The 23,911-nt window shown below is 51.8% G+C and overlaps 1 protein-coding gene across 1 annotated transcript in view; it reads right to left on the bottom strand.

Moving 5' to 3' along the window:
- The window catches only part of CFAP45 (cilia and flagella associated protein 45), a 29,350-nt gene extending 16,701 nt beyond the window's left edge, over positions 1–12,649 (bottom strand). Inside the window, exons 1-5 of the mRNA XM_084865883.1 lie at positions 12,620–12,649; positions 6,501–6,626; positions 4,036–4,172; positions 1,716–1,860; positions 1,218–1,388 (exon numbers count right to left, since the gene is read on the bottom strand). Of these exons, the coding sequence (XP_084722009.1) occupies positions 1,218–1,388; positions 1,716–1,860; positions 4,036–4,172; positions 6,501–6,626; positions 12,620–12,622 (582 nt within the window). The 5' untranslated portion in view covers positions 12,623–12,649. The remainder of the gene's footprint in view (positions 1–1,217; positions 1,389–1,715; positions 1,861–4,035; positions 4,173–6,500; positions 6,627–12,619) is intronic.
- Positions 12,650–23,911: the final 11,262 nt, after the last annotated feature.

Here is a 23,911-nt window from a genome sequence, read left to right as displayed (position 1 = left end):
GGAGAAAAAATTAATATAAGACACTGTCTTATTTTCGGGGAAACAGGGTATTATTTAAACATAATACTTACTGGGTTCCTGCTACATGCTTCTTTTGGGAAACTGACTCTTAATGTTGGGGGCCATGGATCACACTTTGGGGACTATGATGAAAGTGATGGCCCCCTCGAGTAGACACACAAAATCTCCATGAAACTTCAGAGCCACCTGGTCCCCCTTAAGGGACCCATGAGCCGCAGTGAAGACCCCTGCTCTACTCCTCAGGGAAACCAACACACTCAGGCAGAGTCCAAGTCACCAAATGTCCAAGCTGTAAGAGCCCAGCGTGATACAGAAGGGGATGGAAACCCAGGACCATCCATAAAAACATAAAATAAAAGCTTTCAAAAATAAAAGGAGGGTTAGGTAGAGAGACAGAGGGTAGATGAAGGGGTTGGGGGGTTCACACTTGTTCATTTGGTTGGGAAGTGAACCACATGCCAATGAGGAGTTCACATGAGCCGCTGGCCTTTATGCTCTCAGCTAACGCACTTCAAAAAGAACGCCATTTTCCTAACCAGTTTGGCTCAGTGGATAGAGCCTGCGGATTCAAGGGTCCCAGGTTCTATTGCATCGACCTTGGTTGCGGGCACATCCCCAGTGGGATGTGTGCAAGAGGAAGCTGATCGATATTTCTCTCTCATCGATGTTTCTAACTCTCTCTCCCTCTCCCTTCCTCTCTGTAAAAAATCAATTATATATATATATATATATATATATATATATATATATATATATTTTATTTTTATTTATTTTTTTTTTAAGAAAAAAAAGAACTCCATTGCCTGATGACCCTCTGGGACCAGAATTGAACTAGCAGGATGAAAATAAAAGCAGACTCCTCCCATGTATTTGTCAACCCACAGTTTGCAAAGCTTATCCCATACATTAGTTCATTTACTCCTTCCAATAATTCCACCAAGTAGTCTGACCACACTCACTTTACAAAAGAAGAAAGCAAGGTTCCAGAGGGCCCAGAGGCGTGCTGAAGGCCACAACCACTCGCTCAAGGCAAAGCCAGAGCTCCCTTGGATCACAGCCACCACAAGGCAGATGCAGCTCTCCCCCACCTTCCTTCCCCAACCCCCCAGCAAGCCCTCCCCTCCCCCCTCCTTGCCCCACCTCCAGCTGAAGCCAATGCTGTGGGTTAAGAGGAGGGGAAAGGGCAGAGCCCCGACCTGGCTCATGTCCCTGAGCTCCTCCTCCTGCTCTATCCGCTGCTTGTTGGCTCTCTGCAGAAGGTTCTCGGCCCTCTCCTTGGCCTCCTCCTCTAGGTCATCGAGCTTCTTGTTCTTCATCCAGATCATGTCCTTCTGCTTCATGACCTTCTTGCGTGTGGTGGCGGCATCCTACAGGAGACCGTCCGCGTCAGTGTGCTGTGTCCGGGCACTGGACTGGCTACCACAAGGGACCTAATATTATGTGTGCTCCACCCCACCATGTTATCAGACCAGGAAGATTCTCAGCCTGGCTTTATCCTCCCCCTTCCCCCTTCCCCTCTCCCCCAACCCTGTTGCTCCCACAACGGATCTTCAGTCTACAGCATGTCTCCACCCATGCCTTGTTCCAGGGTCCCCTAATTGGACACCCCCCGTCTCAAGGGAAGCTGGCCTCTCCCCGGGACATCGCTCTTCTGCCTCCCATCCGCAGGGACCGGGGCTCGAGGGGTTAGCTACCAAGGCGGCTTCCTTCTCCTTCTTGAAGGCCTGCACCCTGGCCTCGAGTTCTTCTTTGCTCAGCACTTGGGATGCCCACTTAATCCGCTCGAACTCTTCGGGACTCATGATGAGGGACTCCCCGGAGGGATCCTCTGTGGGAACGCTGACACAGGAACGAGCAAAGTTAGGGAGGAGGAGGGAGGGAAGGCTCTCGCATGATGCGGCAGGCTTCTCTGCTCTCTTCCCCCCGCCCTCGTCATTGCCAAACCCCCCCCCCTCCGCCCCCCGCCCCCCCGCCCCGGCACAGACATGGCCGGGAAAACCATCCCAGGAGAGGGTGACGCAGCATCCTAGGCTGTAGGGACATTTTAAGAACTTTTCCTAAAAGGCCCAGCTTATATGTTGCCATCTCTGTGTAGCCCTTCATGGCCTTCCCCCCAATGTACACATATGCAGACACCCCCCTCTCCCCACCAACAGACCACCTCCTGCTCCGAGCCCACAGTGATCTGCTCTCACTGCCCTGTCGGAGCCGCTGGGCAGGGCCTGTTTCCTTGCTGGATTACAAACGCCTTCAGGGACACCGTCTCTGTCTTAACCACAGGGGCAGCCTCGTCTCCAGCCCAGCGTGGGGAACAGAGGGAGAACTCAAAACGAAGCTGCTGAATTCAACTTTAAAAATAGATGATTCCTCAAGGATGACATAAAAGGGGTAAGGGGACGCCAGACAGGCTGACATGAATGCCGGCGAGAAAGCTAGACACCCGGTCCATTCAGCCCAGGGAGAAGCTTTGAACCTTAAATATTAATTAAAATGTCTGATCAACACGGTTGAAGACAGGTCTATAGACCTCTCCTTTCCAGCTGCCCAACCATTCAACAAACCAATAGGTAATTATGATGATTACAAACAAATGACATACATTAAAGGTGGGGGCGGGGGAGGCAGGAGGTGGGAATCAAGCCGCTTCTGGGTGAGGCCCTTTAACAGCCACCAGGCCGGGAGATGCAGCCAGCTGAGGCAGGAAGTGAAACCTCACCCAGTAAAACTAATGTGGGGGGAGGCCCAGGAGGTGGAACAAACGAGTGAATGGATTCGGGGCTCACCCAAGATCTCCTGGTTCACTGAGTGGTGAGGGACATGGGACAAATTGTTAAAAATCGAGACTGTCCCGCCAAAAGCGGGACATCTGGTCACCTTCCCCTAAAGAGCCCAGAATCTGAAATGCCCGGGAGTAATCTGAGTCTGAGACTGCATCTCGTGGGCTTTCTGCAGCCCTGGCCAGGAACCTGCCACTTCCTCTCCAATGTATTTTCAGAACTAGACCCCTCCATATCGGGACCATTTGTGGGGCCCCCGGTGGAGCCACAGGGCTGCTGACCACGTCTGGCCGTGTGATGCCAGGACTGACCAGACAGTGCTCCTGGAACTGTGTCCCAGCTCGTGACACAGACAGCGTTTTCTAGAAATGCAAACTTTTAGCCAGTGGGGCCAGAGCAGAGGGAATGGTTTCAGAGAGCCACCGAGCAGCACACTGGCTCATGTCACACTGCTGAGCGCGGCCTGAACCCCGCAGGAGGGGCCGGGCCCGGGCCAGCTCCGGGCGGGAAGCTGTGCTGACCTAATCCCCAAAGAACCCGAGAGCCTGTGGGAATTTCCTCTCTTGGCCTCGGAGCCTGGGAAGATGCCAAGGGCCTAATTAGGCATCTGGTCAGTTTCCCTTTGCTTCGGGTTCCTGAAGCAGCCGAAAGGAAGTGATTCATCTGGACCATTCCCTTTACCGGGTGCCCTCCTGGGGGCTCAGGGAGGACCACTAAGCCCCTCCCCGCTACCTGCCCCTTAGGTTCCACAGCAGGGAGAAGAGAAGGCAGGGAAAGAAGCTGGGAATTAAGCCAAAACCAGTTTGGCTCAGTGGATAGAGCGTCGGCCTGCGGACTTCAGGTCTTGGGTTCGATTCCGGTCAAGGGCATGTACCTTGGTTGCGGGCACATCCCCAGTAGGGTGTGTGCGGGAGGCAGCTGATCGATGTTTCTCTCTCATCGATGTTTCTAACTATCCCTCTCCCTCCCTCTCTGTAAAAAAATCAATAAAATATATATATATATTTTTAAAGAAGCTGAGAATCAAGAGTAAGGAAAATAGCAGGTACAAGAGGGGGGAAGCTAAGAGGTCAAGACGAAGAAGGAAGAAGGAGAACCATAAAATGCATGGGGGAAATGACCAGGAAAGAAGAGGAGACTTGACCATAAAACCAGGTGGGTTCCCCGTTTCCCTGTGCGGGTCCTCGGCAGCGGGGCAGCTGGGACGAGGGTCAGGGCATGGGCCCCGGACACTCACATGAGCTCCCGGACCAGGTCCCGGGTGATGAGCTGGATGGTCTTCGGCTTGTGCTCCAAGGCCAACTCAGAGAACGTCTTCTCAATGGTACGCTTGTCTCGGAGCAGCACGATGGGGCTGTCGCTCTGGGCCGGGGGCTGTGGGTCCAGAAGGACAGCTGAGAAGCCAGTCACCTCACTTCCTGTTGGTCAGTCCTGAACTTCAAGTGTGGCCCTCCCCTCTCCGGGAGCTTCCACCCTACCCAGTGGCAGGGGCGGCTGGCTGGGGCCCATGAGAGCAGCCAGGGCGCTGAGGAAGAGGGTGGCGCTCTGCACTTGAACATGGCCAGATGTGCTCTGTGCTGACCGGCTCTTCCGAAGACAAGGCCTCTCTAACGTGTGCAGATACTCTGGGGTGGATAGGAAGTGGGGGTTGCTAAGGTGTGTCTGTACCTAACCTAAAACCATCGGGAATAAAAGCTCCACACTGACATCTTGCCAGGGTTTGTAAAAGAAGAGGTAATCCACTCCCTGTGGGCCTGAAGCAATACTATTTGTTACAGACTCGTTCGATCTATGATATCCCTGTTTTCAAATCCTTTCTAATGATTAGTTGACTTGGATCCCCAAAGAAAGCTATATGGCGGGGGGGGGGGGGGGGGGGGGGGGGGGGGAGTTAGAAATGGCTGAATGGCCTGGTGGAGACCTGCCCTTAAATCTAACGTGAGGAAGTCAGAGAGTTAGAATTCGGTGAGAATACCAATTAGATAGATAGGATATTTTCCCCAAATGTTCTGACCGTGAAGGAGTTATTAAGAAAATGAAATCGCTTATTTCAGGAAGGTTTTGAACACCGGAGAAGTGTTCATTCCTCGTTAACGCGGAGACTGTGGTCCTGAGTGGAGGCGTGAGGTCCTTCCTGGCCCGAGGACCTCACACTGCACAGAGGTCCCGACTGGTGCTGCCACCTGGTGCCCATCTCTGCTTCCGAGTGGGCATGTCAGTCATGCCACAGGCCCCTTCTGCCCCCTGCTGCTGGTTGAGAGACTTCCTGGGCTCTCACCCAGCAACAAGGCCAAAGAAGCGGCGCCAGGAACGGGCATATTCCTGGCTGCCCCTTCTGCCTGGCAGCAGGACTACTCAGCGAACCCAGCCGTTTCCCAGCCTATCTTTGCTCTGACTGGCAGAGTCCGCATGGACCCAAACAAACAAACAAACAAAAGCGTGTGGATAGGATTGCATCCCTTGGTTCTCTCCCTTGCCAAGAGGAAAACTGCCACCGAAAGGGGTTCTCTAACTGCAGAAAGATGCCTGTCTTGATCCCTCTGAAACAGGGGTCTTCAAACTACGGCCCGCGGGCCACATGCAGCCCCCATGGGAGTCTGATCCTGCCCGCCAGGTTTTTTGGGCAGTGAGTGCAGCCAAGGTGTTACAGTAGGAATTAGTAGTTCATATAGTCCGGCCCTCCAGCTCTCTGAGGGACCGTGATCTGGCCCCACTTTAAAAAGTTTGAGGACCCCTGCTCTGAAAAGTCCCTCACAGTGAAGCTGGTGAGAAGCAAGGATGGACGTCTCCTCTCCTCTCCCCAGCCCGCCCGCTGCCAGAGGCGGTCACACCAGCACTCAGTATTCTAGCTCTCTTTTCTCTTTCTCTCGCTGCCCTTCTCTCCCTGCCCCCTTCTCTTTCTGGACTTGCCTCTCTTCCTGCTGGCCCTCTGAGCTCCACGGGTACCAAATTATTCCATGTAATAGCCAGCTCTCCGTAGACCAGTGCTGGGCAAACTCATTAGTCAACAGAACCAAATATCAACAGTACAACGATGGGCATTTCTTTTGAGAGCCACGTTTTTTAAACTTAAACTCTATAGGTAGATACATTGTCATTAACTTAATGAGGGTGCTCCTAAGCTGGCCTTTGCTAAAAACTCAAGGGGCCAAAGAGCCGCATGTGGCTCACAAGCCGCAGTTTGCCCACCACTGCCGTAGGCTAAAGGAGTCCTCTTAGCCAGGACAACATTGGCAAATAAAGACCTGCTTGTGTCCCGAAGCTGAGAGATTGTTTGCAGGGAGCACCTGGGAAAGGAGGAGGACTTTGTGTTTTGTTCCGATGCTGTTCTTGGATGGAGGGGAAGTGTGTTGCTCTGTGGCTTCAAGCTCAGTCCAGTGGCCCTTCCATGTTCTCCTCAAGGATGTTCACTGAGCAACCGCCCGGCTCTCTGCAGCTGAGCCTCCCCTCCAGCATGACAACAGATGTTCAACGCTGTGCAGAGATGAGGACGGGATGGGGGTGGGGGGAGCCAGGTGCCCTGCTTCTGTGGGCCCCACTAATGTCCGGGCTCCCCTGCTGGCTCTCAGAACTCCCCTCCGTCTTCATCCGGGAGTTACCAGGGAGGGGATGGCATGCGCGGAGCTAGCTTTGCCCTGAGGAACACCAGGGCAGGGACTGCTTGCAGGTGGCAGCTCCCTAGCGGGGCTGGGCCAGGGTTACCTTTTTACCTCCGAAGAGGCTCTCATCTACCTCGCAGTTCACGGCTTTGGTCCGATAACGAGACCGGTTCCTTGACCTGTTGGACGTGGAGGAAGAGCAGCTCAGGACGCCGGAGGTGCTTAACGGCTGCGGGGAGAGGCAAAAAGTGCCAGCCGTCAGCACTGAGCACCATCTGGGCCTTGAAAGGTAAGCGCGTCATCCGCCCATGCCACGGTAGGCAGGGGTGCCTATGGAAAAGCCACTGGGGAGAGCACCGGGGTGGACCCTGAAATGTAGAGGACACCCCCAAAGGAGAGAGGGTCCTCTGAGTAGAGGCCAAGCTCCATGAGAAGGAGCATTTCTGGTCCCTGAGCTGAAGGCCCAGGCCTCCTGACAGATGGAAGAAGGAAGGAAGTGAGGATGGCAGGCGGTGACCTCATTGCTGCCCCAGTTCCAGTTTCCCACAAGGACACTCCCTGGTGAGGCCACTTTGGCCTGTTTCCCCAGAAATGGACCGTGTCCGCTTCACCTCCAATAGTCTTGGCGTGAGCTCCAAGCCCCCTGCTCTGCTATCTGAACTCTTCAAATCTCCACAGTCTCCCCATGGGACCAGAGGGCATCAGGGATGGAAAATCACCTTGCCCACCACTTGGCGCACAGTTGGTGCCTAATCAACGTCAGTAGATGAATGATGCTACCCCAGACAACCCCGTGCATAATGCCCACCACCTGGCGTTCACTCCCAGGACCCCTTCCATGTGCATTCGTCCATTTCCACCACCCAGGGTCTTCCTATGTTTGGAAAGTTCCCATCAACCAGTTGTGGGGGACAAGGCTCAGCTCTATCAAAGCTGAAGACACCAGCCGAAAACGGTTTGGCTCAGTGGATAGAGCGTCAGCCTGCGGACTGAAAGGTCCCAGGTTCGATTCCAGTCAAGGGCATGTACCTTGGTTGCGGGCACATCCCCAGTAGGGGAGTGTGCAAGAGGCAGCTGATAGATGATTTTCTCTCATCGATGTTTCTCTCTATCCCTCTCTCTTCCTCTCTGTGAAAAATCAAAATATATTTTAAAATTTTTTTTAAATTAAAAAAATTAAAAAAGCTGAAGACACCAGATATTTGCCCTCCAAGCCTGGGCAAAGCCCCTCTGATCGCCAAAGCCTGGCAAGGGTCAGGGCATCAGTAATGGGAAAAGGAGGACAAGGGAAATATTTCTGGCAAAAGAAGACATGGCAGCCATTCCCAGTGTCTGGCGCGATGCTGATAAGGACACCAGGAGCAGCACCCCACAGCCAGAGCTGCCAGCATTGGGGGTACAACCCAGCATCCAGGGTCCTCACCAGAGCAGTGCTGGGTTGTGACTTTGGCCTCTGTTCTGGCTGCAACTTCTTGTATTCCCGTTTTCCAAGCCTGGTTTCCCAGCCCTGGTGTAAAGTCCGTGAGCTTCCTGAAATCCTTAAATTAGAGCTTTGGCTCCGCTGCTTCTCACCAGAGCCCTGACTAATGCACCTCATTCCCAGAGTCCACCCAGCTTCAGCTCCGTCCCCAGGAAGGTCTCTCCTCAAAGGTGGCTTCTGTGAGGACTGAGGGACCACGCCAGGCTGAACCCGGAGCGGATTCAGCTCTCACGCTGGAGGAGCCCACACCTCCCCCAGGGCTCTAAGCTGGGGTGTCTCCAGGGAAGGGGCTGCACACACGGGGTCTCCCCAGCCTGGGAGCCAGCAGCTGTGAAGGGGGCAGGGCAGACAGGGAAATGGACTGTGCATTCCAGGGCACCAAACCCTGGACAGTGTTTTGAAAGCTCTCTCTCACCGGGCATGACCATCAGATACCCACCACTACTCCGCCTGCATCGGGTTTGCACACCATGTGGGCCATTCCATTCCTCTCCAGATGGCTCTGTTCCATGCCAGCAGCACTGCTGTATGTCCTGCCGCTCCCTGCCCGGGCCCTGCTAGCAGCAGGCTCACAGAGGGACCCTCCCTTGGAAGGCTCACTCAGCCCCCACAGAGCAGGGCAGAAAAGCTGGATTTGTTGAAATGCAAACACAGCAGCCTGAAGAGGCTCATTACAGACTGGAGGTGAGTGAGAACAACTGCTCCCCTTTGCACTGAGAACAGAGTGAGAGGAGATGAACAGAAACTGCAATCGGTGGGACTGAGGCTAAGCGATGGGAATAGCTGGAGAGGGTAGAAGGGACTGGGTCATGAGGAACAGTGTGAGTTCTGTACATAATCCTAACACACAGTAGGAGCTCAACATGCATCTGATGGAGAATTCATGCATGAAACCAAGCACGATGGTCTCTCCAGGGCTGCAGGCCAGATCGAGATGGAAGCCTTTCTGGAATAGGCCTGCCTGACTCCAGGTCATCGGGCCACTCCACACTTTCCATATCGCCGATGGCCTGCATTGTGGAAAGTAAGGTATCTGGAAAGGTTAGAGGTCAGAGGGAAGTATCATTTTTGTTTTGTGTTTGTTTTCCTGCTGTTGGTTAGTTTTTTCAAGAATTCCTGCCCTGGATGGTTTGGCTCAGCAGTTAGTGTCGAACCGCAAACTGAAGATATGTGCCCTTGATCGATTCCTGATCGAGGGCCTGTACCGTGGTTGCAGGTTCAATTCCCAACCCCAGTCAGGACGGAAGTGGCAGGCAACCAACTGATTTGTCTCTAACACATTGATGTTTCCCTGTTTCTCTCTCTTTCTTTCTTTCCCCTCTCCTACCCCCCTCCTCCATCCCTTCCACTCAGAAAAATCAAAAATAGCCTCACTCCTTGGGTGAGGATTTTAAAAAGAAAGAACTCCTGCAGGCTTTCCCTTGTGCTCCGATGGGTCCTCAGGGCTGACGCCCCACCGCCTCTTTCCTGCCCCCTTGGTACCCAGGGCATGAGGAAGTCACACAAGAGATCCTCGACTGCCTGAGCCAAGAAGTCAACACAGAAGAAGGAAAACAAATGACCGCAGAGAAGCAAGCGGCCGCCGGGCAGAGCCGCGGGCAGCACTGAGCTGCAGGGCTGGGCCGCTGAGGAAACCTCACTCAGGAAATGCTGACTTGGAAGCCACAAGCCGCACATTAGAGTGAGAACGGCCAGTTTTGCCAAGAGTAACTGTGGAGAGGTCACTGTGTAAAAATGCTTGGAAAGAAGAAGAACCAGGCAGAAACGGAAAGTTAGATCCCGCTGGGCCAGAGGCAGGAGCCAAAAGGTGCCTTCAGGTGGAGAAGAGCTGGTTTTGTTTCTTCCCTGGCCAAGAAAACATCCCCTCGAAGCTGAGCGGCCCGTCCAGGCCCTGGAGGAGGCTGCTCTCAAAGAAAAGGAAGAGAGACAGATAAAAACTGGCAGCGACAGCGGAGGTGGCAAGGGGGGCTGGGGAAGATGAGGACTGGGGACAGATGACGATGCCAGACCTGCTTTAAAACGCTCCTCTGGGGGACTTCGCTGACTCCCTCTGTCTTCCAAAACCATCCCACTCAGGAGCACAAAAAGGGGGCCCCTGCTTGGAATCTGGGAGAGACTCTGATGCGTGATATTAGCCAGTGAATTGTGTGATGATTTTGACTTAGTCATTAGTACAGGATGATCTACACAACCTACTGTTTTAAAGAAAGCAAATTATAAAAACACGCGTGTAACCCTATAAAAATATGTATATGAGGGTATGCACCCAGAATGTGTTACATAAAGAATGTTCACCAAAAAATGCTTAATTTCAGGTGAGCATTATCATCTTAAGGTGTTTCTTGTGTTGAATAATTTTCTGCAGTGAATACGTAACTCTTTTTATGACCAGGGGGAAAAGAAAACTGTTTTTATTTAAAAACAGAAACACAGCGATAGGCCTGATGTCCCAAGCCCTTTAAAAACTGCAGCATTTTATGTCCCCGGATGTTCCACTCAGTTCCAGCAGCACAGAGCTGGGACCCGTCCCCATCTCCCCATCGCCCTCAGACCTGGCACCTTCCTCATTCGTTCATTCATTTGCAAATGTTTGTGGAGTATATACTGAGGGACCCAAGCCCCAGGAACAGAAGAGAAAGCTGAGACCATTAGGTCACTCGTGTCAGGTCTGCACGGAGTGTGCCTGACAGCACGGTAGCGCCTGTCAGCAGCAGGAAGATGAAGTCATGTCCTTCCCTGGCTGTCCTCTCCACCCAGGATCTAGTTCCTCTTTCGCATCAGGGTCACTGCAGGCTAGCAAATTCAGGCTTCAAGCGCTTGGCCTGATTCTACTTATTTTTTCTGCAGGCACCTACAGAGAGGGGATGCCGAGCAGCAGGCACCTTCCTTTTTACTAAGTGATCCACTTAGCTCACCTCCGTCCTCAAATGGAACCAGACTGGCCACCTGTGGGATGCCATCCGAAGACGACATCCTAGTCACTACTTGATAGATCCTCCCTTCCTCCATTGATGGACGGACATAAACCCCACCTGCAGCCAGACATTCCTGAGCACTGAACCACCTATCAGCACCTGCCAAATACCGTAAGCCCCCATTCCTAAGTCCCTAGGTCCCTAATCATAGGCCTTACATGAAAGCACCCATCAGCATGTGCTGAGCGCCCTAAGCCCCGTCCCCTATCCTCCCCTTAAAGATGCTTGTACCCCAGCCCTCGCTCTCTTCAGCTCACTCTCTCTCTCTCTCTCTCTCTCTCTCTCTCTGGAAGCACCAGCAGTGGTACTCTTCTCTTCAATAAAGCATCCCAGTTTCCAGCCCACTCTGTTTCATCTTTCACTACTGAGGTCCGGCCCTCCTTCAGCAGGATGTTGTTTTCCTTGTTTTTGTAAAAGTCCTGAAGATCTGCCCAGTAGTGAGCCTCACCCCACCACCACTACGTTTCCCCATCCCCCAAACGCTCTCAAAACCAGCAGGAAGCAACACACACACACACACACACACACACACACACACATTTACATATATACACACACGCACCCTCGCTCTCACACACCTGGCCCCCCAGAAGAGCAGAGGTTGGGCCAAAGCTTCTCAAAGGCGCCTTTACGCTCAGTCCGTCCAAGGGGTTTCAGAAGTGCTCAGTCAGCAGGCCCAACCCCTGCCCTGAGTGGCCCTTGGATGGGGAATCCCTGATCCAAGTGCAACTTACTGATTCCTTTGGGCTTGGAAATATAAGGTTTTCAAAACAGGAGACAAAAAGAGCTAACATTCACTGCATGCCCTTATGTGCCAGGCATGGTGCTAGGCTCTCACAGACAGACACGCACCCCACACCTCTGAGCCTGGCAGCCCTGAATGACGGCATAGGAAAGCTAAGGGGAACCCTGCAGGGGGGTCCTCAGAGGTGGGGACCTGTGCTGAAAACGTGTTGATTTTATAACTAACAAAGCTCTTCTGAAGTCTCTACATCTGAACCTCAGAGCCCAGAAAAGCAGTGTCTTCTCTGGGCATGAGTATGCCCACCAGTTCACCAAGGAGCCACCTCTCCCGCCCAGCACGTCCCCAGAAACTCTAGGGTTATTTCTGATACCCAAGGCTGCAGCACCTGCTCCTGCCCTTCTTCCTTCTCCCTCGGGGACCTGCACTCTCCTCCCTGGAGCCCAGGCATCGCCCTCCCAGGCCTGCTGCCCTTCTCAGCCCTCATGGCCCTGACAGGCCTTCCACCCCACAAACCCCAGACTGGCCAGACCCGTCCCCATCGCTCTGCGGGGCCTTTCAGACCTGGTACCTTCCTCTCGTTCATTCATCTGCAGATGTTTGTGGAGTATATACCGAGGGACCCAAGCCCCAGTAAGAGAAGAGAAAGCTGAGAATATCAGGTGATTTCTGTGTGGTCCCTCTGCTCCTTAGTGGCAGAACAGGTATGTCTAACTAACCTGTTAGCTGGCCTCCTCGCCAGCGGTTTTTCCCCATCACATCCCACAGACCCCCTTTCTCCCCAACTCCCAGGCTCAGCAGCAGGACTTATCAGTCCCCATCCACCCCGCCCTTGGGGGAAGAAGTTACTCAGGAATTCCTTTGCTTCTTTTGGGGTGTCTACCCCGCTCCAGGGCCTTCCTGATACCCAGACCGTAACCCCACTTCTGTGCTCCCCACTTCTTCACTTCCCCGGCTCAGAAAGCCAACCCAGGTCCGCACACAGGAGGCGCTGCCCGAGGTCCCCTCCACCGCGGGGGCCTCACCATCTCAGCCGCGCCTCTGCCGCCTCCGCTGCGGGCACTGCCAGGAAGGCGCCGGGTGTTGACACGTTACCATAGCAACCGAGAGCCCGCGTTCCCGGCCCAGGCCCCGCCCCGGCTCCGGGCTCCCGAGGGCGGGGGCGCCGTGCTGGTGGCCCCAGAAACCCCAAGCCTCCCTCTAACCTGGCTCCGAAACCCTGGCCCGCCCTGGCACAAGTCCCGCTCCTCCTCGCCCTGGCTTTGGCTGAATTCTGGAGGCAGGACCGCAACCCTCGAGGGAAGAGCATTGGCCCTCAGGGTCCAACGGCCAGCAGCCCCTCCAAGAGCCAGGCCCAGGGTCACGGTTTTCCCCGGGCACCCCGCTGAGTTTACCGCGGTTACCATGGTTGCCCCAGGGAGGTGCCAAGCCAAACCCTGCGGAGAGTTGAGTCTGCAAGAAGCAAGCAAGCAGGATCAGAAGGAACCAATTTCCCAGCGGGAGGACCTGGGTACAGGGCCAAAGCCAGGAAGATATGTATGTCACTGAAGAGCAGCGCCTTAAAATGGGGGCTCAGCCCTGGCCGGGTGGCTCAGTGGATAGAGAACTTCTGCCGGTAGACTGAAGGGTCCCGGTTCAGTTCTGATCAGGGGCACCTACCCCGGTTGCAGTCTTGATCCCCAGCCCAGGGTGCATTGCAGGAGGCAACCAATCCCTTCCACGCTCTCTATTAATCAATGAGGGTTGGGGGGGGGGGGGAGGAATATATATATATATTCTCCTGCTTCTCTCTATGTGTCTCTCCCCCTCCCTTCCACTCTCTCTAAAAATCAATGGGAAAAAAACATATCCTTGGGTGAGGATTAACAATAAAATGTGGCCGAAACCGGTTTGGCTCAGTGGATAGAGCGTTGGCCTGTGGACTGAAAGGTCCCGGGTTCGATTCCAGTCGAGGGCATGTGCCTTGGTTGCAGGCACATCCCAGGGGAGGGTGCAAGAGGCATCTGATCAATGATTCTCTCTCATCGATGTTTCTAACGCTCTATCCCTCTCTCTTCCTCTCTGTAAAAAATTAATAATATATATATATATATATATATATATATATATATATATATCTTTTTTTTTTTTAAACACAATAAAATGTGGCCCTCAGACCTCCAGTTCAGAACCACCTGGGAGAGAAAGTTTATTAATAGACTATCTGAATGGAAATCTCTGGAACAGGCTTTAGGGAGTCTGCCCTTTAACATTTGCCAGTTTATATAGACTCGTCTGGAGTGGTTTTTAGGAGTTTTACGATTTTACCGATTTGGATGAGCCCCTAGGCCTCCCAACCTGCAGGGACAAAATGGAGCTGAGCCCACAGCCTGCTGGCCACAGCCCTCACCAAAGTGCTCCTTCCGGGGAGCCAGGACCTTTCCCCTCCTGTGCCGATCGGCCTGAACTCTTAGGCCGAAAAGAAGTGGTGGCTGGGATTCTGGAAGCTGCCTCCTCACCCCCAAACCTCTCTCCAAACCCTCAGAGCTGACCTCTCTGAAGCGTTCTTCCACTTGACTTTTCAAGGCCAATCACTGCGTCCTTATCATTGGCTGCGGAGCCAGGGGCATGGAGGGCCCTTCAGGAGCCCCAGGGGAATGGGAGAAGGGAGATGGGGTCACCTTCAGCTGCCTTTGCAAGGACTCACTCCAGTCAAAACCGGTTTGGCTCAGTGGATAGAATGTCAGCCTGTGGACTGAAAGGTCCCAGGTTCGATTCCAGTCAAGGGCATGTACATTGGTTGTGGGCACATCCCCAGTAGGGGGTGTGCAGGAGGCAGCTGGTCGATGTTTCTAACTCTCTATCCCTCTCCCTTCCTCTCTGTAAAAAAATCAACAAAATATAAAAGAAAGGACTCACTCCAACAGGCTGGACATTCCTTCCCTAAATTTCTCAGCCTTCTCTCTCTGGGGAACCTTCAAAGGGACAAGATGGAGGGGCTTGGAGATCACAAAGTGTTGGAGGTGGGACCAGAGGGAGAGAGAAGCAAAAGTAGTTACTACAGCCTTAACCGGTTTGGCTCAGTGGATAGAGCTTCCATCTTTGGACTCAAGGGTCCCACATTCGATTATGGTCAAGGGCATGTATCTTGGTTGCAGGCACATTCCCAGTGGGGAGTGTGCAGGAGGCAGCTGATGGATGTTTCTCTCTCATCAATGTTTCTAACTCTCTATCCCTCTCCCTTCCTCTCTGTAAAAAATCAATAAAATATATATTTTTTTAAACTGCAGGCAATTAAAAAAAATTTTTTTTTTTTAAGTAGCTACTACACAGAGCAGGACCGAAAAGGGGTAGCACAAGCCTCAGGGCCTGGGGGTGAGGGAAGGGCTTCTCTGTTCCCGGCCCCCTTCCCTTCCCAGCCTTGACAATAACCCCCTCTTCTCTGCAGCCCAGAGAGGCGGGAAGAGGCAGTGACCAGCCCACCTCGGGCTGGAAGCTTCTCCTGAGTTTCCCACCCAGTCTTCCCGGCCACATCGCTGTGGGGTAGTTGTTCTCCCCGTCGCCAAGCAGGTACGCTGAGGCTGAGAGAGCTGACTGAACTGAAAAGCTGGTGCTCTTTTCTCAGCCCAGGCTGCCTCTCTGCAGGAGAGGTGTTGAGGCAGGAAGGAGGGGGTGACAAAGCGCAGTGTAAGGAAATCACCTGCCAGGAATTGGTTTGAGTTTGTCTCAGAGCTACCCCTGCTTAAGCTTCAGGCTTCTCACTTGCATGAACCCCTTGCAAAGCTAATGTGAGGGCTCTTAGCAATGTGTCTACTTGGTGTGGACGGAAGGGGCCACGTGCCAGCCTGACAAGCTCAGGGGAGGCCTGCATGGAGGTCTTGCAAACTGAGGCCTAAAGTCACCACGAGGATGGTCTGAAATGAAACTTTAACTAAAAGCAGTTATGGTGGGCAGTTACATCCTAGGCCGATAAATTCACTGACAAGGTCAACTTTTACCTTAATTGAGCCTATCTGTCTTTTTGCGTCTATAATAACATACCGTTGAAATGTCTGGGTCACTTGTAACTTCTCTTTTTCTGGACCCCCTTGGGGAACAGCCTAATGTGCCTGGGCTCCAGGACAGAGACCACAAATTCCTTCATTGTTACCATGTTAATTGTTCCTGCACCCACCTAAGTATGTGTCCATCATTTTACTTTTTATCCAATCCCAGGGGTTTCCCCGTTTTGCTTTCTCCCGCCTCTCTAGTCTGTCGCCAATGGATTTCACGTAACCCACCTACGTCCCTTTCCTTTGATTGCAATGTATAAATACAGATGTAACCTGCCATTCTCCGGAGCATTATCTCAGTTCATTAAGGTTCTGCTTCCTGGAATATGTCGACAGTTTGGCTCAAATAAACTCACAAAAATTCTTTACAGGTTTGAATGTCTTTATGTTAACATTACCCATAAATGGGTAAGTTGGGGGACACATTTATTTCGGATTCAGTGAACATGTTTGTGTGGTTCTCCATCACTCACGTGTCACTACTTCACTGCCCACTGTCCCAGTGCAGGAATAGCTGCCTGGCACACTCTTTCTACCGCTCCCCTTCATCTGGTGTCAGGACACGAAGTGCTGGCCATGTGAACAGTGTGCCAGTGCTCAACACCAGAAGTGCTTGGAGAGTGGAGGAAGAACAAGCTTGAAATAAGCAAAACCAGAAGCCAGTTTGTAAATCCAAAAACAAAAAGAAAATCTCTAACCCTCCATTGTGTCTGATCAGAAGTAGGGATTCTGTTCTAATCAATGCCCATCATAACCGAAGTTCTTTCGGGCCAGGAAGAGGACCAATAAACGTATAATTATAAACACATTACACCTCTCAGCAGAGAACACACTGCCTCCAGAGGACCCAAACTTGTTGACTAGTTCTAGTTTTCCAACAGCATTCCGGTCATAGGTAGAGTATTTTAAATACTTGAGTATTTTAAACACTTAGAATATTTTTAAAACTTGAATTTTTCTCTATATAATGAAATGATCTTTCCACTTAAAAACTATCCCAGAGTTGTGTATTGGTTTTCGACTGCTGCTGTAACAAATCACCACATATGTAGTAGCTTAAAACAACACAGATTTATTATCTTATGGTTCTGGAGTTGGACTCGGGTCTCACTGGGGTAAAGTGAGGTGTCAGTAGGTTTGCATTCCTTCCAGAGGCTCCAGAGCCAATCCTTTTCACAGTCTAAAAGCCTCATATATTCCTTGACTCATGATTTTATTTTATTTTTTAATATCCTATCTAATATAGAGGGAATATGCTAATTGACCATCACACCTTCACAAAGCTGGTGGTGTCCACAGCCAATAAGGAGGGAATATGTTAATTGACTGTCATGCCCTCAAAGATGGCGGTGCCCACAACCACAAGATAGTGGTGCCCAGTCCCCTCAGCCCTGCCAGGGTAGCAGGCACATGGCACGGCCAGGCCCACCCCAAGACAGGTCTGGGGGTGGGCTCAGCCACTCTGCACACCTGTCTCTGGAGTCCCCTAGTCCCCCTCAGCCACCCAGGGCTGGCCCAAGCAAGCTTTGGACGGTGGCTGCATAGCTGCCCAGGCTTGGCTCGAGGTACAGGCAAGCCTCCAATGGCAGCTGCCCAGCTGATGCCCCAGGCACAGGCAAGCCTTAAGTGGTGGCTACCCAGCCTCCCAGGGCTGCCCAAGGCTCAGATAACCAGGGCTGGCCGAGGCTTGTGCTGCCGGCAGTGGCAGCAGCAGAAGAGTGATGGGGGTGTTGCCTTTCCCTGATTGCTGTGTTGCCTCCTGCCCCTGAGGGCTCCCAGACTGAGAGAGGGGGCAGGCTGGGCTGAGGAACCCTCCCCTCCAGTGCATGAAAACTCATGCACTGGGCCTCTAGTTTGCAATGTAAGTCCTCAGGATACAATGTACAGATAGTGACTAGTTAACAATACTGTGATGTCTATCTGAAAATTGCCGAGAGTAACTACGTATGGTGACAGATGTTAACTACACTTATTGTGGTGATTGATTTGCGATTTACATAAAAATATCAAATAATTATGTTGTACACCTGAAACTCATGTTATATGCTAATTATAATCTCAATTTTAAAAATAATGGATTTATTCCTAGCTGCTATGGCTCTCTTGGTTGAGCATCACCCCGAGCACCTTTTGCCAGTTAAGTTTCCAGTCAGGGCACATACCCAGGTTGATGGTTCGATTCCCAGTCAGGCACATGCAGGAGGTAGCAATACATGTTATTCTCTCATATTGATGTTTCTTTCCCTCTCTCTCTCTCCCTTCCTCTCTCTCTCTCTCTCTCTAAAATCAATTTTTAAAAATTATGGACTTATGAAACAAGTGATAAAAAAAATTAACCATGAAATCAGTAGAAAATCTTTTAAAATTGAGAAGCACATTGTAACAAAAATTTTCAGATTCTATCAAAAAAGGTAAAAGGAATATACAAATTTTAAATATAATAAACAAGTTGGTCCGAAGGTTGTGGGTTACTGTTAAGCTGATTAAATATAATAAACAAGCACTTGAATTGTTTGATAATCCAATTAACAAGGAGAAGAAAATGATATGAATACCTGGGGAAAATATTAAATTTCTCCATTAGACATAAAAATTTGACATTGATGAATATTGCATAAAACTCATATTATTACACAAAAATGAGGAAAATCTGGTTAATGAGTACCATCAATTCAAAGAACATTTAAGACTAATTACTGAACAATGTCTTGAAATCCTACAACTCATATAAGAAAGAAATTCAACACAGATGTTCCCAATTTGACATCATAAAAACTGATATGATTTTACCAACCACAAACTGTAAAATGAACATTCAAATGCAACATAATAATAAGGGTATTGATCCATCCATGCCAGAGGAAAGACTGAATTATCGTTCTTTCTATATAAAGTAATATTTTAAAGCCATTGTCGCTTGAAGAACCAAAGAATAAGCAGCCAAAAAAGTCCATTCAAAAGGATGAATGAACTATTTGAGAGTTGTTGCCTACAAATCTAACTCTTCTAGATATTATGTCTAAAGTATTTGCCAGGTTTTTAACTTTTTATAATTTATTGTGGTTTATTATTCTAAATAAATGTTTGCGCCTGCAATCAATTTAATATCAATGATTTTGTATTGTTTTTCTTAAATGGGGCTTCCAAAATTGGATAAATAAGTTAAAAAAGGCAGCCTGTCCTTCTCAGCAAATCTTTGCTCAGAATTGCAGCCATGCCCTGACCGGTTTGGCTCAGTGGATAGAGCATCGGCCTTCCGACTGAAAGGTCCCATGTTTGATTCCGGTCAAGGGCATGTACCTTAGTTGCTGGCACATCCCCAGGAGGGGGTGTGCAGGAGGCAGCTGATTGATGTTTCTCTCTCATTGATGTTTCTAACTCTCTATCCCTCTCCCTTCCTCTCTGTAAAAATCAATCAATAAAATATTTTTTTTTAAATATTGCAGCCATATCCAGTGGGGATGGGAGGGTGCCCATTCATCCCCTCACCGCCTTCTCCCACCTTCTCCCCTGAGCCCTTCCTTTCTTCCTCTCATTTCTACTTGCTGGCATCTTTGGGGTCTTCCTTCTGTACCATCCCCAACCTCGCATTTCACTGTCATTTGCTCGGTCCCACTGCCCCACAGGCGAGAACAATGGAGAAGCTTTAAGAAGCTAAAGGTGCCTGAGGAATAGCAGGTATTATCAGCCCAATCCTAACCACCCCCCTCCTCCCTCTGGCTTCGTGACTCTTCCTTCTGGGTTGCCACTCCCAGAGACGGCTCCGAATGAACACGGATTGCTGGTTAGGGGCCAGGGGCCAGGAGCCAGGAGCCAGGAGCCAGGAGCTCCACGCCAAGAGAGGAGCTGGGAGCAGAGCCCAGCAACCCCGGGTTGGCCTGGGTCCCACCGCCCCTCCTCACCCCATTGGGCCTTGGAGCCTTCCTGGGGGCTGGTCAGGCAGGCCCCACTCTGCCGGCCTGGCCGTCCGAGGTGCTCCACACTTTGGCTGAGGCGGGAGGGGTCGAAATTTTGATTCTGTGATGAATAAGCACATTTAAATGGGACGAGTCTGGGAGACAAGACCCAGAGGAGCCATTTGGTTAAAATGACAAGTCTGGACTCTCACTTGAGCATGTCTCCTGTGTGAGAAGAAAGATTGATTCCTGGCTCTCTCCTCCCTCCCTCCCTCTCTCCCTCCCTCCCTCTCTCCCTCCCTCCTCCCTCCCTCTCTCCTTGAAATGCATTTAGGAACCTGCCCTTGAACACAGGAATCAGAGATGCTGAGAGTGCGGTGGGATGAGGGTAGGAGGCCCCATATGTGGAATGAACAAAAATGATGGGGCTGCCACATTGCCACGGAAGAGTCTGTGTTGCGTGTATGCGATTTTTTGTTGTTGATGGTCTATTTTGCTCGTATTTTTTCTGAACTCCATGCTACACACATCCTGGGAATTCTTCAGGACAGAGCCCCACCTCCTTCCTCTGGGCCTGCCTCCTTTGCCCTGGGCAGCTTCTGCTCCTGTTTTAGGGGTTACCGATTGCCTGTGGAGAGAATTCTGGGATGCCCGCTCAGTTCTCAGAAAAGCACCGGTTCTTCTAGGCTGTTCACGGCTAGTCACTCCATCTAGTTCAGCCTAGCAGCTCCCCAGGCGTGGCCTGCCTGGGGCAAACCAGTGAGGAGGGAAGCAGGGGGCAGACCAGCGGGGTTTGAGCCTGGCTCACCACCACGGCTGAGAGACCTTGGGCAGCCTGCCCCCCACGTTTGCTTGTCTGGGAGATGGGGCGATAGCCCAAAGAGAGGCTCTGTGAAGAGAAGACAGGCTCACCAGCCAATGGACAGGGTGCCTGCTGCTTTTCCTCCCTTTTCCTTCCTGCAGAGTGAAGGGCGTCGGGTGGGCGGTGGGCGTGGGGAAATGGCTTGGTCCGCCGTGCAGTCTGAACTCCACCGGAATCAGACTGCAGATCCTCAGCTGCAAGGGCGCCGGGAAGGTCACTTTGCCCCCCTCCTCTTCCTGGAACACTCGAACTCTCCAACTCTACCTTCACGTCCTTCTAAAACAAAGGAGGGCTGAACACACAAACATGTAAGTGCCTAAATCATTTCCCTCCAAGGATTTGCTGCCTCCCCTCTTTCTTCAAAACTCCCTCTCTCATCCTTACAGCCTGGGAGACCAGGCGCAGGGCAGGAGCAGGGAGAGTATGAGGAACGAAGCAATTCGGGACCCAGGAGAAAGACAGTGGGCACCGCGGAGAGAGGAGGGGTGTGGGGAAGGGATACGAGGGTGGGAGCAGAAGTGGGGAGTCCTGGGAGGTGCCTGCAGCTGGAGACCCTGGATCCAGGGTGAAGAGGAAGGGAGGAGGAGAGGACACAGGCCGGAAGGGCAATATCGCCTGGTAGTGGTGCCCTCCACCCAGTGAATGAGGAACCGAATCTCCAGAGAAGTGACAGAGAGCCCCATTGCTGGTCACGTATTCCCCACCCTTCCACCCCCTCCCCCAACCTGGCCACATTCCCACTGGATAGATGTCCCCCAGGCCAAGACAAAAGGCATTAAGGAATCTATGGCCTCCTCCAACACCCTTCAAAACCTCACCTCCTCCCTTCGGCCCAGCCCAGGTCCTCGGGCGGCAGGCGGCCTGGCAGTGGTGCCTGGACTCACCTCCACTTGGCTGGCACTCGTTTCCCACCTACGCGTGAGACCAGCACGGGCCTGGACTGGGTGTCAGATGCTGAGATAAGGCCAAGGAGAGGAAAACCGCCAACGCCAGGAAGTTACGCGTTCCCCTGGCAACCCAGCTACAGTCGCCAAACAGTGCAAGGTCAGGGGTAGGGCAACTCCCATTCAAGGCCTCTGGCCAGGGCCCTCGGTTTTCATGTTGGAAAAGCTCCCCTCCAGCCTCCTCAGACAGTGCCTGGGGATTATGGGGGGCAGGGTTTAAAATGCCAGCGTAAGGCACCACCCCCCAGGCCTCCACTGAAGATTCTCAGCCTAGGACCACCTGAACCTGCATTTTGTTAAAATATACTTTATTGATTTTTTTTACAGAGAGGAAGGGAGAGGGTTAGAGAGTTAGAAACATTGATCAGCTGCCTCTCGCATACTCCCTACTAGGGGATGTGCCTGCAACCAAGGTACATGCCCTTGACTGGAATCGAACCCGGGGCCCTTGAGTCCACAGGCCGACCCTCTAGCCACTGAGCCAAACCCGTCAGGCTGAATCTGTATTTCTAACCAGCACCCCAGGAGGCTCAGTGCAGTCTGAGGACATCACTTAGAGAGCAGAATACATTTCATCAAGTTGGGACTCTTGGTGGCAGGGCTGGGGGGAAGATACAGGACAGAGGGGGGCAGCCCCAACATGCTGGTCCGCTAAGGTCTGCAGCCAGCCTCATCCCCAGGGGTGCTTGATTTCGGGTCTTTTCAATTTCCACTGAGTAATAGGCATCCAGACACCCGGATTCCAGTAGACACAGAACCAATTCAAGAGCACAAACCTTCTGAGCCAAGCGCTACTGTTCTGAGTCATATGAAGACACACAGGTATGTTTTCTTTTGTAAAAAAATATTTTTATTGATTTCAGAAAGGAAGGGAGAAGGAGAGAGAGAAAAACATCAATGATGAGAGAGAATCATGGATCGGCTGCCTCCTGCACGCCCCCTACTGGGGATTGAGCCTGCAACTCGGGCATGTGCCCTGACCTGGAATCATACCATGACCTCCTGGTTCATAGGTCAATGTTCAACCACTGAGCCACACTGGCCGGGCTAGGTATGCTTTCTACTCCCAAGAACCCTGTGACCTGGCACATCCCTTACAGTCTCCAGGTTTCAGTTTCTTCCTTCTCTCCAAAGAGTTACAAATACTGAAACCTCTCCAAGAGGTGACGAGGCCCCTGGGATTATTCCTATGGACATTTCCTGAAAGAAAGGCTCTCAGAACTGTCCTGGTGCTTGTGGTGGTGGCGTTTATTGCTGGAGGGAGAAGTTGGGTTGTCAGGGAGCTCCAAAAGGTCAGGGAGCCTTGAGGACAGAAACCCTAAATTGCGGGATCCAGAGGGCTGGGCCTCGGGGTCTCTCCATCCGTCCTTTCTGAAGCTGCCAGATCTTCATCTGCCTTAAAGGGGCAGCTCCTGCAAAACTGGACTTCCTGCACCTCTTCCATGGCTCGACCTCTCCTTCCTCACTGAGGCCCGACCTCCACCCACAGAAAATCTGCTGCTTATGCTGGCTGCAGACCAAACTCTTCCCCAAGATCAGCCCCTGCCCCAGGGAGCCCTGTGATAGGAAGAACCATTTGCTTGGACTTATTTTGTCAAAGTTTAAATCCCAGGTCAGCCGCTGCCTGGGTTCTGCAAGTTCCTTTTGCTCCCTCAGCCTCCGTTTTCTCATCTGTAAAATGGGAGAGAATAATATCGGCTTGGCTTTACAGTCATGCGTACTCAAAACATAGGTTTACAGTCATGTGTACTCAAAACACAGGGTTTGCACATTGATTATTGTACTGCTTTCCATACAGACAACTGTAAACCTGCTCTTCCCCCCACATTAGCCCCACTCCGTAATTTGGGGTGAACTCAAGCCCCTCCTCCTGGATTTCCCATCCCAGCCACAGACAACACAATTTGCTTAGTTGCTGAAACCAGCAGCCTGTCTTTCTAGACCCTTCTCCTCCATCTCCACACTCCACAGCCGAGCAGATAGCACTGCACAATCTTGAAATCCATCTCCCTGGCCCTCCCCTTAACCCAGGCCCCTCTCACCACATCCTGGATGACGGCAGTACCCTCCTCACGCCTGCATGCCTCACAGTCCTCCCTCTGCTAGACTGCTCTCTACCCTGCCGTCTAAGGAAACTTTCTAAATACAGCACAACTTTTTATTATTATTATTGATTTTTTTACAGAGAGGAAGGGAGAGGGATAGAGAGTTAGAAACATCGATGAGAGAGAAACATCAATCAGCTGCCTCCTGCACACCCCCTACTGAGGATGTGCCCACAACCAAGGTACATGCCCTTGACCGGAATCGAACCTGGGAACCTTAAGTCAGCAGGCCAAAGCTCTATCCGCTGAGCCAAACCGGTTTGGGCTAGAGCACAACTCTTATCTCTTCATTCCCCTGTGTAAACCCTCCCGTGGCTCCCCATGCCCGAATGAAGTGTCCAAAATTATTCCTCTGACTTCGAGGTTCCTTGGACTGGCCCTGACTCCCCTTTTCCATCACATTGCTCAGCACCTTACACAGACATGCTCCGGTGCAGGGCTGCACAGGCTCACCCCCAGCCCGCGCACATGTGCACACC

This window comes from Pipistrellus hanaki, assembly GCF_964339955.1.
Source record: "Pipistrellus hanaki genome assembly, chromosome: 18".
NCBI classification, from domain to species: Eukaryota; Metazoa; Chordata; class Mammalia; order Chiroptera; family Vespertilionidae; genus Pipistrellus; species Pipistrellus hanaki.
This window is presented reverse-complemented; position numbering and strand designations above follow the sequence as displayed.